Below are 17,871 nucleotides of genomic sequence, written 5' to 3' on the forward strand. Positions count from 1 at the left end.
AACTCAATTCGATTCATTTGCTCAAACTCAATTCGGTTCGTTACTTAAACTCCACTCGATTCATTTTCCTAAATTCGATTCGATTCATGCTTGTGGTTATGTGTGATATAATCATAAAATTAATTTTTCTAATGTATTTTTAATAAAGACTTATTAACGAAAATAAAGGGGCTTTGTCCCTTGGATCCTACTAGGGGTTGCCGTCCCTAGGACCCCGCAACAAGGGCGTTGCCCCTAGACTTCCATTCGTTAGGGGCTTCTCTAACCTAGAAATATGATCTGGTTAAGAGAAGTTAAGTGATGCATCCTCCTTGCTTTCTTGGTCAATATCATGAAGAACAAATTTAGTCTCAGGAACATAACCAGCTTCCTTCATGGGCTATTCTAAACACCTAAGTTGACTATATAACTTCTAGTGCTCATGGTGTGATGTGTCACCGGCTCGGTATTCATAAACTTTGGTTTTGATCTCAAGTGGATTAAAGCCTGATAACCTTTTTTTTTCTTTTTCTTTTGCAATGTCTGAAGGCTTTACGGGTATAAGCCCGGATTTTGATTGTTCATCCAAATAAGAAGGGTCTAGAAGGTTGATGAGCTCAGTCAAACGGTCTCCAAGCTCGGTATCCCCATGTATCCTACACTGGTTCATCATAGTTTCATAAATTTCTATACTTGATTCTATAGGCATGTTTTCAATGAATTCTAGGGCTTCGTTTAAATAACCTACACTCCCGAGCATATCAACTACACTTTTATAATGCTCTAAAGATGGTGTAATGCCATAATTCTTACTCATTGAGTCAAAGTGTAACATCCCCTCGTTCATGTCTCCTAACACACTACACGTAGTAAACACGCCAAAAAACATTTGACTGTCCGGCTTCAAACCAATCTTCTTAAAGTCAGTAAACATATCAATCGCATCTTCCCCGTGTGTGGGTCAACTTTGGCTTGAGGTGCGGGTTCGGTTTTGCTTTTATCACTTTTCTTCTTGATGGTTAGGGTACCCGTCTTAACATGGTTCTCCGATAGCGCACCGGCTAAAGTAATTGCATCCTCAAGGTTCTCGGGTTTGCTACTCATGACTGAGTCCTGAATTAGCATGGGTAAACCCCCGATGTATTTGTCGATTTTACGTTCGAGCGGGGTAACCAAATGAGGTACAAGGGTGCTCAATTCATGAAAACGGAGCGAGTAAGTGGCATTATCACCACTTTCTTGTTTCAATTCCCAAAATTCGGCTTCAAGCTTTTAGAGCTCGTGTTTGGGACAAAACTTCTTCATCATGAGTTCCTTAAGTTCGGTCCATGGAAGCGCCATGGCAATTTCCGCCCCTTGGAGATGCCATAACACTACCCCACCACGTAAGAGCAGTTTCCTCAAACATGCTAGAAGCGAAATTAGTTTTCTTCGCTTCGGGGCACTCGCTGTGTCGGAACACATTTTCCATCTTTTCAAACCATTGCAACAAGGTAGTCGCACAATTCGTACCAAGGAATTTGGTTGGGTTAGCACCGGTAAATTGTTTATACAAGTAGGGAGCGGGTGTGGGTTCAACGGGTGCTACAACGGGTGGAGGTTGGTTTGCTTGCAAGTGAGTTAGGAGTTTGGGAATCACAGCGGCGACTTGTTCGGCTACTAAAGCGGCCATCTTGCGTCTGGAGTCCTTGCGGTAGTGGCGTCGTAGCAGAGGAATTCTAAAAATTATAAAGAATTCTAGTGAGTTTGAGGGCATTGAGTTTAAAATAGAAGATGTAAGTAACCATTTTTTTTACGTGAATCCTAGTGTCATAAGGATGAGAATGTTAGTAGAAATAAAGTTTATACATAAACCAAATGATAAAAACGTATATATAAGTATATGTTTCAAAGTTTCGAGAATTTAAAATTTGGACGTTTTGAAGTGTTGAAATTTGTATATAGTCGGAAAAATCGTACATGAACCTCCATGATTTGATATTCCGAAAAAAAAAAACAACAAAATTTCTTGTAAACATATATATAGTTGGGAAAATCGTACATGAACCACCATGATTTGATATCCCAGCAATAAAAACTTATGTAAAAGTAATATATATGGAGTCGAACATGTGCACGAATCACCGCGTCTTTCATGTTGTTGACTCAAATCATAATAATAACATACAATAAAACGGAGATACAACGAGATGTTAAAAGCACTTGTCCACGTATCACCGTGGTTTTTATGTTTTCAACACCAAAAATAAAGAGGCGACCGGAACGCTCGCATACGACAACTTAAAGTGTCGGCTCATATAACTCGAGTTGCTTGACCTAGAAACCAACACTAAACCCAATCATCCCAGGTAAGTAAATCACCTTCGATTCTTGGAATCTTTTTGTCAAATGATCGAATCAAGTGTTTCGTTCCCTACGGTCGTCACAAAACAAATTATAGAACCTAGCTTTAAGGAGATTGTAAACAACGAGATCCAAGTTAAGCTTGTGATCCATAAAACACAATATAAAAACTAATGTTTTGTTTTAAGGTAAAAATACCTTAGAATACTATTGAAAGTGTGTGTATGTGTACATTTATGATGAGATAGATTTTTAAACAAGTTTATAAATAATTAATAAATGCAATAAACAATCAAGTAGGGTAAACACGTATGAGCACACGTATAGGGACCCTAAAGCATAAACTATACTAGGCTGTTACGTCTAACCACCTATCCTATAGTCGATGGCTCTGATACCAATCTGTCACACCCCGACCAGTGAAGGCGGAAACGTCGAGGCGCGACATGATTGCTCATTACACAATGACACTATAAAGTTAGAATATTTAAACAACTCGTTTAAATCCATATCATCATAAATAACACAACAATTGTTCATACAAAATGCCAAATAGATAGATAAACAAATAACTTGTTCTTTTATTTTCTAATATCCTAAAGCCAAGATAATAAGTTTCTTCAAGTAATCCAATCAAGCTAACATCAAACCTGTAACATTGCATAAAATAGAGTTTGTCAACACGAAGGTTGCTGAGCAGTTTTCATAGTTTTGGACAATAAGTATATAGTATGAAATCCACAACTAGTATATGAAAACAATAAATAATAGCAACAATTTAGAAAATAAAACCGTCAATAAGAATACATTGACGAAAATAATGAAATCGTCAATAAGAATACATTGACGACGCCTTTCTATATGGGGATACCATATATACTCGGAATTAACGTATGATCATACTTTTATGAGGCTACCCGCCTTAGCATTCAAGAGGCTACCCGCCTTAGCATTCAAGAATTTGCACATAATCATGTAAAGCATATAACACCAAATCGAGCATTTATTTAAGTAAACATATACAATACGTGTTGTGGTTTAAGACTCGAGTATAAATCGTTTGAATTTGAATAAGTATGCAATGTCACCCCCAAAACGAAAGATGGAAAACGGGGGATGAAAAAGTACTCACATTAACAAGAAACTTGAAAGATAGTGTCGTGAATAATCGGAGAGATCGGTTTAACGAGCAAGACCTATATTAAACGGGTCTTGTGTTAGTAGGTAGTCTTGGAAGGGTTTAAAATAAAATACATGACAAATAAAGTAAATAACTAAAGTTTAGGATTTAAAATGTAAATATTTGAGAAATTAAAGAAACGAGTTTTGTAAAATAAGTTTACTCGAAACTGGGTCTCGGTATTCTATTCATTAGTTTTTTTCTTTTTTTACTCAACCTATGTTAAGTAATAATGTGGGTTAAAATGCGATATTGCAAAACCTTTGGTTATAAGAGTACCAAAACGAGGTTTAAACGAGTGTTCGGGTTTGTCGGTTCGGGACTTGATAATTGACCAAGCTCACAGTTAACTTCCCAAAATAATAAATGTTATGAGATAACTCAATAAAATCAAAATAGACTTAACCAAGTATGTAGTTCTATTGTGAAGAACCTTAACGTTCGTTAAGCGAGTATACGACCTTATCGGTTCGAACTTGTTATAAGATCAAGTTGGTTACTGACATGCCAAGTATGTTTAGAAACTAACTAAAATTGATTTAAAATATAATCTTGAAGAAAAATATGAGTTTTGGTGGCTAAAAACACACTTGTGTGTCTTAAGCGAATGAACTCGGTTTAGTTCGGTTTTTGGTTCGGTCCTTGACTCGGAATAAGACCGAGGATGGTTACCACATACCCAATTACCATGGAACTTGTAAAATAACTTATAAATAATAATACTCAAGTTTTACATTCAAAAAGTTAACAATAATGCTTTTAAACAAAAGTTCGGTTTTTGGTTCGGTTCTCAACTCGGGATGAAACCAAGGCTAGTCACCACATACCCAATACCATGGAACTTGACAAATATGAAAAATAAACTAAAATATGTAGAATTTAAGCAAGTATAACAAGTTATATGGTTAGATTTGTTAAATATATAAACAAGGACTACAAAGTCCTCCATGTAACCTTGCCTTACTAGTCCGACATTTCAACCGGCTGAGACCGGAGAAATGAAAGACCGAAGGTAAACAAGGAGTGTATATTATATATATGTTGTAACATCAAGCTTTAAGTATTGAGAAGTTAGTTAAAATGAAAAATTAGCTTATGAAGAACAACCTTAGAATTCAAGAATTTGAGAGAAAAATGAAGAAATGAGCAAGCACAAATGAAGAAGATGGGTGTGTATATATAGGGTAAGTTGAATGGGTCTTTCATAAAGGGTGTTTCATGAAAATGGGTTGGTTATAGACCCAAGAAAGCACAAACTACAAATGGGTCCTTCAAGTCTCCATTTTGGTAGTTTTAGTCCCTGGAGTTCGTTTTGAGCGTTTTCGGAGAATTTTAAGAACCGAAAAGGGTGTTTTTTATCCAACAACTATAAAACAAATATTTAACATACAATTCATCATTTTGATAATATCGAAAGGTTCGGGATACAAAACGGGTCGGGTTTACATTAAGAATACAAGTATAAAATAACCCGAAATTGACAAATGTCACAAACTTCCCCTCTTTGCAAAACCCATCAAGCTCCTCGATTGTGCCGCGTAATCGCCTGCCTTCATCTGGGTTCTCTTCGGGTTGGGAATAGTTTGGGATTTAATTGTTCATTTTAGGTTTAGAGTTTTGGTCAAACCGGTTGCAAGTTTGGGTATAATTCAAGTTATTATGACCATAGTTAGCGCCAGGGTTTTTAAAATCAAAGGTTGCCGCAGAGCTTAGTGTGGAATAACTTTTGATACATGAACGGGATTCAATAATAGAACAATAATAATACCTTTGTGAGGCGTTATATAAATAATTGAGAGATTTAACTGCCTTTACTCTTGCTTGAGACATGATTCCAGGGAACATAAAAACGGTGACGGCGGAGGCAGGAGATGGTTAAACCCCAAGGTTCAAATGGGTAGATAGACAGATTACATATTTAGCTCAGTACTTTAGTTTATTGAAAAACTAGTTCCAAACTTTTTGCATCGTGTACCATAGTCGAGTCACTTATGAGTTACTTCATGTATACGCATTAGAGCATTCTCAACTTATTTTCTGTAGGATAGGTTTAAGAGCGGTTAAGAGTGAAGGGGAGATAAAAGTTTGTGACTTCTTGTAAATTTTGGGAATTTTCTCTGAGACATTTTATCAAACACCTTGTATGCATCTTCCATCGATCCACATTTCGCATACATTTCCAAAACATTATTACAAAACCAAACATCAATACGCGGCACCGACCTCACAAGGTGCTCGTGAACACGTTTCGCTTCTTCAAGCGCCTAGGCCAAACATCAACTACCATAAAGTTAACAACTAAACACAACACACATTTCTTTCATCCTTTATAACCAAAAGTATTAACGATCATCTCAACAGCTACCCGTCACCCTCTTCGCCCTTGAGGGTGATAATTATAGTGAACTTAAATATGTATAAATCGTGTTAATTGAAAATGCATATAAGATTTACAATTAAAATTACGTGAACGCTAAACAAAATGTAAGAACCTTAAACATCATTTTTAGACGGCTTTAAGTTGTATTATAGTTATTTTTTATCCGTTACTTATAAAAATTACACTATTGTCTTTATTTAAAGCACTGTAGTTGTGACAATTTTAATCATGACCTAAAGCAAGACATGAAATAATCATGCTTCGGGTTGACATGACATGCAACCTGATTTATAAAGCGGGTCGTGTTTGGTAACGTTATTTATATAGAGAGTTTCAACCTTGGAATGACACTGAGAACGATGTTATGTTCCTAACATTTGTAACAGAGAACCACACAGACTGTAAAACTTTGAAATTGGCGAATTATGTTTATAACATTTACCTTCTACCACGAAGTTTAAGCAATTAAACGAACGCGAAGTGAAAATGAAGCTGCACAATATCGTACAAAAAGGAAGATAAGAGCTCATGAGCTTAACAAAAAGAACCCATAACAACACTCCTATAATCGTTAATAACCTGGTCATGAATTCTGAATCCGAAACGTTTATTGAACGTGGATCAGAATCCGAGCCCGCTAGGGCTGTCAATTTATGACACGGACCTGTTAACATGACATGACACGACACGGGTTTAAACAGGCTTGGGTTTGAGCTTAACAGGTTTCTTGTCTTAAACATGTCAACATGTTTATGACATGTTTAAATTCGTGTCCTAATAGGTTAAAGACCTGTTAACCTGTGTAGATTTTTATTTTAAAAAAATGAATAACTGACACCCTAGCACAGTTGGCTAGGGTGTGTGTGTTTAACTTTGCTTCGGCCATAGGCGCGGGTTCGAGTCCCGGCCGGTCGAATTTTTTGGTTATTTTTGTTCTTTATTGTTTTAATTCATTTTAATGGTTTTAAATGATTTATAAAATATTATAATTAATATTAAATATCAAATAAACAATATTTTATTTAACCGTCATCATAAAGTAAACGTTTCGTGTCAATTCATCTCATTACAAATTTTCGTATACATATATATATATATAATATCGTATTAATAATAAACCGTCATTATTTTATTAAAACCGTGACACCAATATTGAAGTTTCTCAAGCTACTTTATCAAGTTGCTCATATTTATTATAAATATTATATATATATATGTATGTATTACTCGTTTTAAACAAAATTATAATAAACATATTAATATATTTTTACCATCGGATTTCGTTAAATATTCTAAGATATAAATTTTGTGATAATTATATGTTTAAACGTTTATTATTATAATAGATCTCAACTTATATTTATTTAAACTAATTATTCGTGAACTCAATTTTATGACAAACAATTATTCTTATAATTGAATAATATCAATAATCCTTATGGAGCAATCGTTCAATCCATAACATACCCAATCATAAATATAACTTAAATCAAATCAAAATCCTAAATTGGTTATACGTATTGTATCATTCATAATTCTCTCACAATATCATTTATTTAGGAGTCTTGTCGGTAATTCTCGAAGAGTGGGCTTACTACTTTGTTGTCGTATTCATTCTCGTTTGGCTTAATCGATCAGGTGAGTTTATCATTCCCCTATTTTACTCAATTTTCTAAATGATTTGGGGACATATGCGTACCTATCCGTATTTCATACCATATATATATTCAAACAAATACATACGTGTTATTGTGAGTGATTTAATCAAAAATACGTGTTACTTGCTTACTTGTGTTACCATTCAATCAATCGTATATTGGAATTTCTATTCAATCAATCATATAGCGGGTGTTTCTGCTGGTTACCAATGTCCGATTCGCTTGGCAACGGTCTACATACTTGTTTGTGTTTTGATTATATTTACTGCAATTATCACCATGCTTATATATATTGATGTGTCAAAACTGGTGATATTTGACGGGTGGATTGTAGAGCCACCCTTAAGTGTCGTAATTCGAGTTAAAACGTGTGCATTTATGTATAAATTCAAGGATTTGGATTACTACACTATGTTGTGTTACGCAGGTACAAATGAGGAGAAAAGATTGCTCGAGTGTGTTCAGATGAAAAGGAACAAGAGTGTCAATGCGGGAAGTCAACAACCAAGAATTGATAAAGAAAAATGAAATTTTGAACTGGGTCTACCGTAGCTTACGGTAGCCAACGTAAGCTATGCTAGGGGCTGCCGTAAAAAGCCACCGTAAACAGACACTTTCCACCGTAAGAACTTCAGGGCTACCGTAGCTTACGGTAGCCACCGTAGCTTACTGTAGCCTCAGCATTTTAATGTCGGTTACAACTCGAAAAATGGGTTTTAAAGGACTTTTGGGTTCCATTCTTGGATGTTCCGAACTAGACAATTGGTGTGGGTAATTTTGGTGCCTTGGAGCAATATTTTGGGTGTTTCTAATTGAAGATTAATATCATAATCTTTGATTGAATTGGATTAAACATTGGATTGATGAAACCAATCATGAGTGGCTAAACCCTTTGGTGTTTCTCTTGGATGTAAGGTTATTCACAATACATTTATGTTTATTGTTCTTGAATTTAGATTGGTTATCTAATTGTTGAGGTTAGTATAACTATGATGTTTGTTTGATTGTTTGTAATTTTTCCATATCGTTTTAAACCTAGTTTCGTTCTATACGTTCTTGGTGTAGTTGACAATTGAGATTTAGTATAATGAATTAGGGTTAAGACTATATTGATTGATTATCAAGTAACGACCTCGCGTTGTAGGAATCCTAGTACTTAGTTCTTGATTAATCACAAACAATTACGCGTACACAAAATCAAGATATTATGATTTATCCATTGAACTTTAATAAAAGTGTTGAGTAATAACCCGAATTCCAAGAGGAATACTTGCTTAAGCAATTGTTTACAACTTTCGTTTAGTATATTTAGTTTATAAAATCAAATCAATAACCAACTTGAAAATTAATTTCTGTCATTTATATTTATATTAGTTTAATTGTTGAGTTACTTAGTAACACATATTCCACAAACTCCTCGTGTTCGACACCCACTTACCGCTATCTAGTTAGTTGTATTTGGTTTATTTTTGCGCGAGTCTTTGACCTCGTGTCAAATTTTGTCGCCGCTGCCGGGGAGTAGTGCGCAACGTGTGTTATTTTTGTAGTTTTTGTTTAAATTGTTATTGTCAGTTTTACGCGGGTTGTGCTAGTGTGCAGGTACTTACAGGTATATGCATAAACGACGCTCTCGGTCTTCATCACCGTTAGCGTTTGATCTTGAAATCGAGAGAACCTTTCATCAGAATCGGATTCTTCAAAGGGAGAACAAGGTTATTGGGTCGCCAAGCACAAAAAGTCGAACAACTGACGCCACAATCATGGCTTCGGAAAAAACTGTACCGCAAATGCCACCACCCATAAATCCACAAAACTCATCATCCACTGAACCCATTACCACTACAATCTCTACAAGTGTACCTACTTCATCTGTGTTTAGCTTTCAACCACCAATCAACCTTCCACCCTTGACAACTTTTATGCCTATTCAAGGACAATCTTTAAATTCATTACAACAATCACCTTTTCACTCTCAACAACACCCACTTTACAGTCAACAACCATATACATTTCCTCACGACCCACCCTTAACCCATACTTCACCGGGTCAGAGATCGGGCCCGCATTTGTATGGTGGATCACGGTATGGTGATGGCAATGAAGGGTATGAAGAATTTGAAGAAGGATATGTAAGTGGAGTTGATGGGAGTCAATTGAGGGTGCAAGGGCAATTCGGATATGGACCCGAACTTCAACCGCAACAACAAGTGCCACAATGGGGTGGACCTCTAATTATTCAAGAATAACCACAACAACCACAACCATTACAACAAGTTCCTCAACAAACCCAATACCAACAACCCCAACTTCAATAACCAAATCCTCAATCGCAATTTCAACAAAATATGCAACAATGGCCCGTTTACCGGCAAATGGGCCAACCAAGAGTACCATTGGGGGTACCAAGACGTCATGCAAAAGAGATGGTAAGGGGAATTGAAGCTCACTTTAGACCGGTAATCACTAATAACCCATCTCCGATGGTTATTCCTCAAAACCAAAATAGAAGAACGTTTGAGGTGAGAACCAATGCGCTCCAAAGTTTACCAAAGTATAAGGGTCTAGCAATGGAAGAACCTTATTTTCATTTGGAGGCATATGATTCTATTTGCAACACGATTGGGGGTCAAGGGTTCTCACCGGATGAGGTTAAGTTGGTTCTATTTCAATTTTCGTTGGAGGATAAGGCAAAGAGATGGTTTTACACTTTGCCTTCCACATCAATTTATACTTGGGCCGAGATGCAACAAATGTTCTTAGAAGAGTTTTACACGGCCCAAAAAACTAATGATGCAAGACGAAGTTTGAGAAGCTTCCAACAACAATCGGGTGAAATGTTTCATGAAGCATTCGAGAGCTTTAATATGATGATCAAAAATTGTCCTCACCATGGTATAGCTCTTTGGAAATTGTTGAATGCTTTTCATGAGGGGTTAAATGCGGAAGATGAGAGGGACTTAATGTCAATCACAAATGGTACATTCGGTACCAATTATGAACAAGATGATTGGGCATTCTTGGAGCAAATGTCGGTCACATCGAAGAGAAAGGCTCAAACCGCAAGAAGAGCAAGGCCGGCAATTGGAAGACCACAAGTCCATGCCGTAGAATATGTAGGAGTACAAACCACTAACCAAAGAATTGATATTTGTACAAATTGCAATGAGTTGGGTCATGTGGCGGATGTGTGTATGGTGGGACAAGCACAAGTAGAGAAAGTGAATGCACTTCAAGGTCAAGGGGGAGGTGGTTAAAATTATAACATGAATTCAAACACTTACCACCCCGGGTTGAAAATCATCCCAATTTTCGTTATGGGAATCCGGCTACTCAATCTAATCCGAATTTCCAAGGGAATCAAGGAAATTATGTTCCACGCCAACAATACAACAATCAAGGCTTTCAAAGTCAATTTCAACAAACGGGAAGTGGTCAAAGTGGGTGTTCGGGTCAAAGTTCTTCAAGTGGGAATGAAGTCATGGATATGCTTAGGATGATACAACAAGACATGCAAAGGAGAAATCAACTTGATGAAGTGCGCATGCAAAAGGATGAAATCCGCGACAAAGCCATTCAATCGTTGACCACTCAAATGGATCAACTTGCAACCGATATTGAGAATTTGAAGAAAAACAGCCCGAGCTTAAAGAAGGGGAACAACGTGCATATCAATGCGGTAAGTCTTTTACCTAATTTTGGAATTTCTAGTGTTCAGGTTGATCCAGCACCACAGTTTGTTGAGGGGGTGGTGGAAGATATTAGTGATGAGACTGAAAATGTGAGTAATTATGAAACAATTTTTCAAAACAACTCTGAATTACAACCGAATGAAATATCTTTTTGTGAAAATTGTTCTTGTGATAAATATTTAAATGACAAATTAACCAAAATAAAGGATGAGAGGGTTGATAATAATATTATCCCGAGTAAACTTCAAGACCCAGGAGTGCCCATTTTATCAATCCAAATTGGTGAATTTAAAACTGATCGGGCACTGCTAGATCTTGGAGCTTGTGTTAGTATAATGCCCGGTAGTTTATATGATCAGTATGAGTTTGGTCCGCTACAAAAAGTAAACACCACCATGGTTTTAGCGGATCAAACCCATACACTTCCCCGAGGCATGATATATAATATGATGGTACATGTGGAGGATTTCTGTTACTCAGTTGACTTTTTAGTACTTGATTATGCTAAAAATGTAACTAATACGCAACCCACAGTCATATTGGTAGACCCTTCCTCGCCACTTCACTTGCAGTAATTGATTGTGCTAAAGGGACACTGGGAATTAAATGTGGGAATCGTGATAAACGGTTATTATTATTTGAAAATACTACTGACCCTTTTATTGACAAGGAAAGCCTGAAGGTGGATTTTGTTAACAAGCATGTATCCTTGAGCAAGGATCACACGAAAATGGAGTGTTTTGTGATTGACAGGTCAGTTGAGAAGAAAGAAGCTGAGCATCAACAGAGTGAAAAGGTAGCAGAAAAAGGTGGCCAACCAAGGAAGAAAAAAGTGAGACATCCACATAACCTAAATGATCCAGGGTAGAGGATGAGGATGTTCGGGCCCGACCCTGGTTTGCCGGAAGACTGGCAACAGTTGCTTGAAAAAGAGCGTGCTTATAACGAGAAGGCTGCAAGGAAGTGGGCCAGTCACCCACCTTGAATGTCATAAAAGTTTCAAAAAGGTGGTAATTGTACATTTTGTATATTTTTATTTTTATTTTTATTTTGCTCTATAATTTCTAGTTTGTTTGTTATTAATGGTATTTTAAGTTACCATCTTAGCAAAAACCAAGTGTGGAGAAATTCTTATGGATTTCTCTTCAACACTATGTTGGGCACAACACAGGTTTTTCATGAATGGAAGTGGATTTTTTAATTTCTTAAAACCATATATTGGGGACAATGTATCCCAAATGTGGGGATGGGGGAATTTTTAGTTTTTAAAAATTTTTCATAAAAAAAAAGAAAAGGAAAAGAGAAAAGAAAATAAAAATAAAAAATTTAAAGAAATTCGGAAAGTGGTAAGATGGCGGGGTAAGATTTTGGTCCCTTTTCATGGTCACAATTTCCTAAAGGTCAAGTTTGCTTAGTTGTTTTAAAAAAAACGAGGTTGTGTAGTATTCTAGTCAAGGTTAGCATGCTTTCGGTACAATAACCTTCATAACATGTCCATATCCACTTGTTTATTGGGAAAGTGAAGAACGGTGATGGATTGGTTATTCTCCGTTAGAACTTGTGCTATCAATGCATTTTGAGACCTTAGTTTGGCATAAGTGTAAAAGTGATAAAGGCAATTAGGTTAAACCTCGTCTGGATGAGCGTGAGTGTGGGTTTTGGGGGGTTGGGCCTCATACATTACACATATGATCGTGGGCAATGAGAAGGGTGGGGGGTTGGTTCCCTTAGAAAACTTTATTAGACTTGTTCTTTTGATTTAATCAACCCCGATGTTATGTTGCGAGACGATCCGGCTTAGTAGATATTTCTTTGTATTTGTAATTGTTATAGTACTAATCAATAGGAAGTATTAAGTATTATGTTTACTCAAAAAAAGAAAAAAAAATGAAAAAAAATGAAAAAGAAAGAAAAAGTTGAGAGTCAATGTTCGAAGTATGGTGTAGTGAATGTTGAGATGTAAGTTAGTAATGTTTATTGTTGTTTATATTATTGTTTATTTAGTTTTGATGTAATAAGCCGGATTGGATCGCCTGAGCTACTTTCAATATTCCATTCCATACCCTTACACCTAGCCCCGTTATAGCCCGTTTTAAGTCCTCTTGATTTGTATTTGTGTCAAAGCATATATAGGTGGAGATTTGATGGTAGTACAAGCGTATGCGATGAGAATTGAGTATTATTGGAAAATATAGAACAATCACCGACAAGAGGGTTAATGAGTGACGGTGTGTTATGTGTGAGTAAAAGCCGAAAGCATGTTAAGTTTGACTAGAATTCTATGTTTTAAATATAATATTGAGTGATACTAATGCAAACCTTTAACAATGAGGGAATAGGGTATGATTGGGGACCTTGACTGAGCCGGGCTTTGTGGTATGTTTGGTGGTTATGTTTTAAAAACAAGAAATTGTTTGAGTTGCTTGAGGGCAAGCAACGTGTAAGTGTGGGGATGTGACGGGTGGATTGTAGAGCCACCCTTAAGTGTCGTAATTCGAGTTAAAACGTGTGCGTTTATGTATAAATGCAAGGATTTGGATTACTACACTATGTTGTGTTAACGCAGGTACAAATGAGGAGAAAAGGTTGCTCGAGTGTGTTCAGATGAAAAGGAACAAGAGAGTCAATGCGGGAAGTCAACAACCAAGAATTGATAAAGAAAAATGAAATTTTGAACTGGGTCTACCGTAGCTTACGGTAGCCACCGTAAGCTACGCTAGGGGTCTGCCGTAAAAAGGCCACCGTAAACAGACACTTTCCACCGTAAGAACTTCAGGGCTACCGTAGCTTACGGTAGCCACGGTAGCTTACTGTAGCCTCAGCATTTTAATGTCGGTTACAACTCGAAAAATGGGTTTTAAAGGACTTTTGGGTTCCATTCTTGGATGTTCCGAACTAGACAATTGGTGTGGGTAATTTTGGTGCCTTGGAGCAATATTTTGGGTGTTTCTAATTGAAGATTAACATCATAATCTTTGATTGAATTGGATTAAACATTGGATTGATGAAACCAATCATGAGTGGCTAAACCCTTTGGTGTTTCTCTTGGATGTAAGATTATTCACAATACATTTATGTTTATTGTTCTTGAATTTGGATTGGTTATCTAATTGTTGAGGTTAGTATAACTATGATGTTTGTTTGATTGTTTGTAATTTTTCCATATCGTTTTAAACCTAGTTTCGTTCTATACGTTCTTGGTGTCGTTAACAATTGAGATTTAGTAGAAGGAATTAGGGTTAAGACTATATTGATTGATTATCAAGTAACGACCTCGCGTTCTAGGAATCTGAGTACTTAGTTCTTGATTAATCACAAACAATTACGCTTACACAAATTCAAGATATTATGATTTATCCATTGAACTTTAATAAAAGTGTTGAGTAATAACCCGAATTCCAAGAGGAATACTTGCTTAAGCAATTGTTTACAACTTTCGTTTAGTAAATTTAGTTTATAAAATCAAATCAAAACCCAACTTGAAAATTACTTTCTGTCATTTACATTTATATTAGCTTAATTGTTAAACTACTTCTTAACACATATTCCACAACTTCCTGTGTTCGATACACATTTGCCACTATCTATTTAGTTGTAATCGGTTTATTTTTGCGCGAGTCTTCGACCTCGTGTCAATATTCTCACTCAACTTTATGTTGACAAAACTCCATTTTCTACACATATGCAGGTTGTTTGTATTGAAGATTGAAATTTGGACACGTAGACAAGATTTTAGGATATAATCAAGTTAACTTTTATTTGAGCTTATGTTTGTATATTTAAATTGTTTATTGTATTTAGATATTGTGTGTGTAATTGAAATCAAATAATTAATTAGATATTGTCACATTTATATTATGATAGTATCTTCGAGCTGTGAGCAATCGAATCACGCCCCGACATTTCCGCCTTAGGTTGGGGTGTGACAGAAGTTAAAGATCTAACAGTGCTCAAATCTAATTCCGGTGAAGACAGTTACAGATCTAAGTTCCTATTCCGGCGACCCTTACAACCGCACTAGGCAAGGAAGACGGTGGAAGTGACAGCAAGAGGAAGATACAATGGTGCTGGAGAACCCCACTAGATTTTCCGGTGATGGGATTTTCCGAAGAACTCGTCATCCAACGAGCCAAGTAGATGAGAGATTTGTGGTGAACATCATTGTGTTTTTCATTATTCATTGAAGATTTGGAGGTTGAAGGAAATAGAAATTATACAGAATCTTAGGAATAGAGTAAAGCTTGTTTTAATCCTAAAAGGAAGAACAGTACGTTAACAGAAAAACATTCAATATAAAAAAACACAGTTGAATTTTAATTGTGTTTTATAACACAATTGTGTTTTGTAACACAATTCTATCCTTTGTATGATGTTTCACTTTCAATGCGTTTCTTTTCACCACCATTTATAAAACTATAATACAGTAACGCATAATTTAGTGAAAAAAAAAGACCAATTGACCATACCTTACAACACAATAAATAAAAAACACAATGTTAAAACATAATGAAGTAACACACTTATAAAAAAAACACAATGAACAAAACAAACACTATGTTAAAACACAATTTGATATAACACATTTGTAAAACACAATGATCTAAGCATATAACACAATGTATAAAAAACCCCACTAAATTTTGTTTGTTTTTATATAGCAATATGATACTCATATTAAAGAGATAAAAACACTTGTAATTATCAAGATTTTTTTTCCAAAAAAAATGTCGTATTAAAAAGTTAATTAAATGAAGAGAGAGAAAGTCAACAAATATGTGTTATTCCTTTAATACTCTTCCCTTATTTCATGCATAATTTTCTTTCAAACTAATCTCAATTATCCAAATTTAAAATCAATTGATTAAAATCCTTCGTAACCTTCCTAAAAAACCTAACTTCTTATTTTAAGTCAACCAATAACTTTACTTATAAAATTAAAAAAAAAAGTTATGTATTTTCTTTAATATAAGAATAAAAACCACTATCCACAACAAAAAAAAAGAAAAAAAAAACAATAGTTTTCAAATAATCATTGTTCTTCACATATACTCTCAAGACAAGGCCGCCAATCTCCACCATCAACACTCCGGCGACTTCTCTGCCTTCTAACCTTCTTCTCCGCCACACCACCACCCGAAACACACACCGCGGCGTCTCCCATCATCATCTTGATCTTCACACTCTTGTCCACATTTTCCTTCCTCTTTCTCTTATTTTCCGTAACAGAAGAAGAAGGTATCAAAAAATAAATACCACCTCTCTTCAGCTCCGAACTACTAGACAATATCACTATCCGCCTCACGACACCGTGTGTAGTCGGTTTGCTTAGCACATATTTTGGGTACTTGTTAAGAACCTCAACCGCGGTGATCGGGTGTGTGATCTCGTCAACTACGCCGTTTAAATGAACGATTTGGATCAAGTCTAGGGACCCAAAAGGAATTAGACATGATAAACAAGGCCTTAAGGTGTTTCCCATGGTGATTTTGGAATCTTTGAGTTGGTGGTTTGAAGGTGTTCGTGGGGAGTATTAATATAGGGAAGGAGGGCGTGGAGATGGAGTATTATTATATTGAGGGTGGACGTGGAGTGAAATTATGAAGATATCATGGCCGTAGTTTTGCATGTTTCTTGGATTATTCATTTTTGTAGTTGTAATATGTAAGAGTGGGTTTTAGATTTTACTTTATTTAAGTTTATTTATATTGTAGCACGTTTGGATATTTTAAACGTTAAAAAACTAGGTTATATTGTAAGAGACTATAGTAATATTAGTAAATGAGTTTATAACAAATTAGAAATTGAAGAGGTATGTACCCGAAGTCCATTCTCCCCCTTTTTGGGGTAAAACAGGGGACTTTGAAGCGACCTCCGGCGCAGCCTCGGCACCTTGTTGCGCCTGAGGTTGATCCACCAAGGTCGATGGCTCTACAAACATTTAAGTGAGCAAAGATTCATTAATAATTCTATCAGAATCGCGCTCATAAAACCATAAAGTATAAACAAAGTATACCTGTCGAAGAGGAAACAGCAGGCGCAGCGCCGATTCCCTTTTCTGCCGCGCGAAGGGAGGAGGTGGCGGCACCATACCTCGTGTGGACAGGAGGTCTGCCCACATTTTGAGGCAAGGAAGACAAGGAAAACTTGGAGGTAAACTCCTGGGTTTTCTCAAGTCCCTTCGCCTGAGTAGGAGGATCCTGAGCAACAGGGGCATCATCTTTCTTCTGTTTCTTACTGGCCCCTGCGCCAGTTTTCCCTTTAGCTTTACGCTTTAGTTGGGGCACCTCAGCCTCCTCCTCCTCCTCCTCTTCCGCGAGCTCCAGCTCGTAGTTTTCGAGCGCATCTACAACGTGCAACAGAAATGTTAACCAAATTTGGTATTATAAAGGCATAAGCATAAGTACAAAGGCTTACCAGGCGCGTCGCTGTCAAAGCGAAATCCCAGATCAACAGGGATGAACATGTCATCGAAGCGATCGGGGAAGCCAACTTCCCCAGCGCCCAGCGCGACAGAGCCACCCTCCATATGCTCATCATAGGCGGCGTGGACATACTCCTTTCTTACTGCACAAAACAAGACAAATGATATCAGCAAAATGAATTATATTCGCGCAGAAGTAATGCAATGAGTTAATAACTTAC

The 17,871-nt window shown here is 36.4% G+C and overlaps 1 protein-coding gene and 1 pseudogene across 1 annotated transcript; both read right to left on the reverse strand.

Annotated features, from left to right (window-relative positions):
- Positions 1-283: 283 nt before the first annotated feature.
- LOC143632688 (pentatricopeptide repeat-containing protein At2g25580-like) lies at positions 284-9,934 on the reverse strand (annotated as a pseudogene).
- A 6,324-nt stretch (positions 9,935-16,258) lies between these two features.
- On the reverse strand, positions 16,259-16,708 carry LOC143632689 (uncharacterized). The gene has a single exon (XM_077101144.1). It carries the CDS (start codon positions 16,706-16,708, stop codon positions 16,259-16,261), a length of 450 nt encoding a protein of 149 aa, XP_076957259.1.
- Positions 16,709-17,871: the final 1,163 nt, after the last annotated feature.

The sequence above is a fragment of the Bidens hawaiensis genome, unplaced genomic scaffold, assembly GCF_021521415.1.
Source record: "Bidens hawaiensis isolate Kalapana, Puna unplaced genomic scaffold, B.hawaiensis_p1.1 tig00006520_1, whole genome shotgun sequence".
Lineage (NCBI taxonomy): Eukaryota > Viridiplantae > Streptophyta > Magnoliopsida > Asterales > Asteraceae > Bidens > Bidens hawaiensis.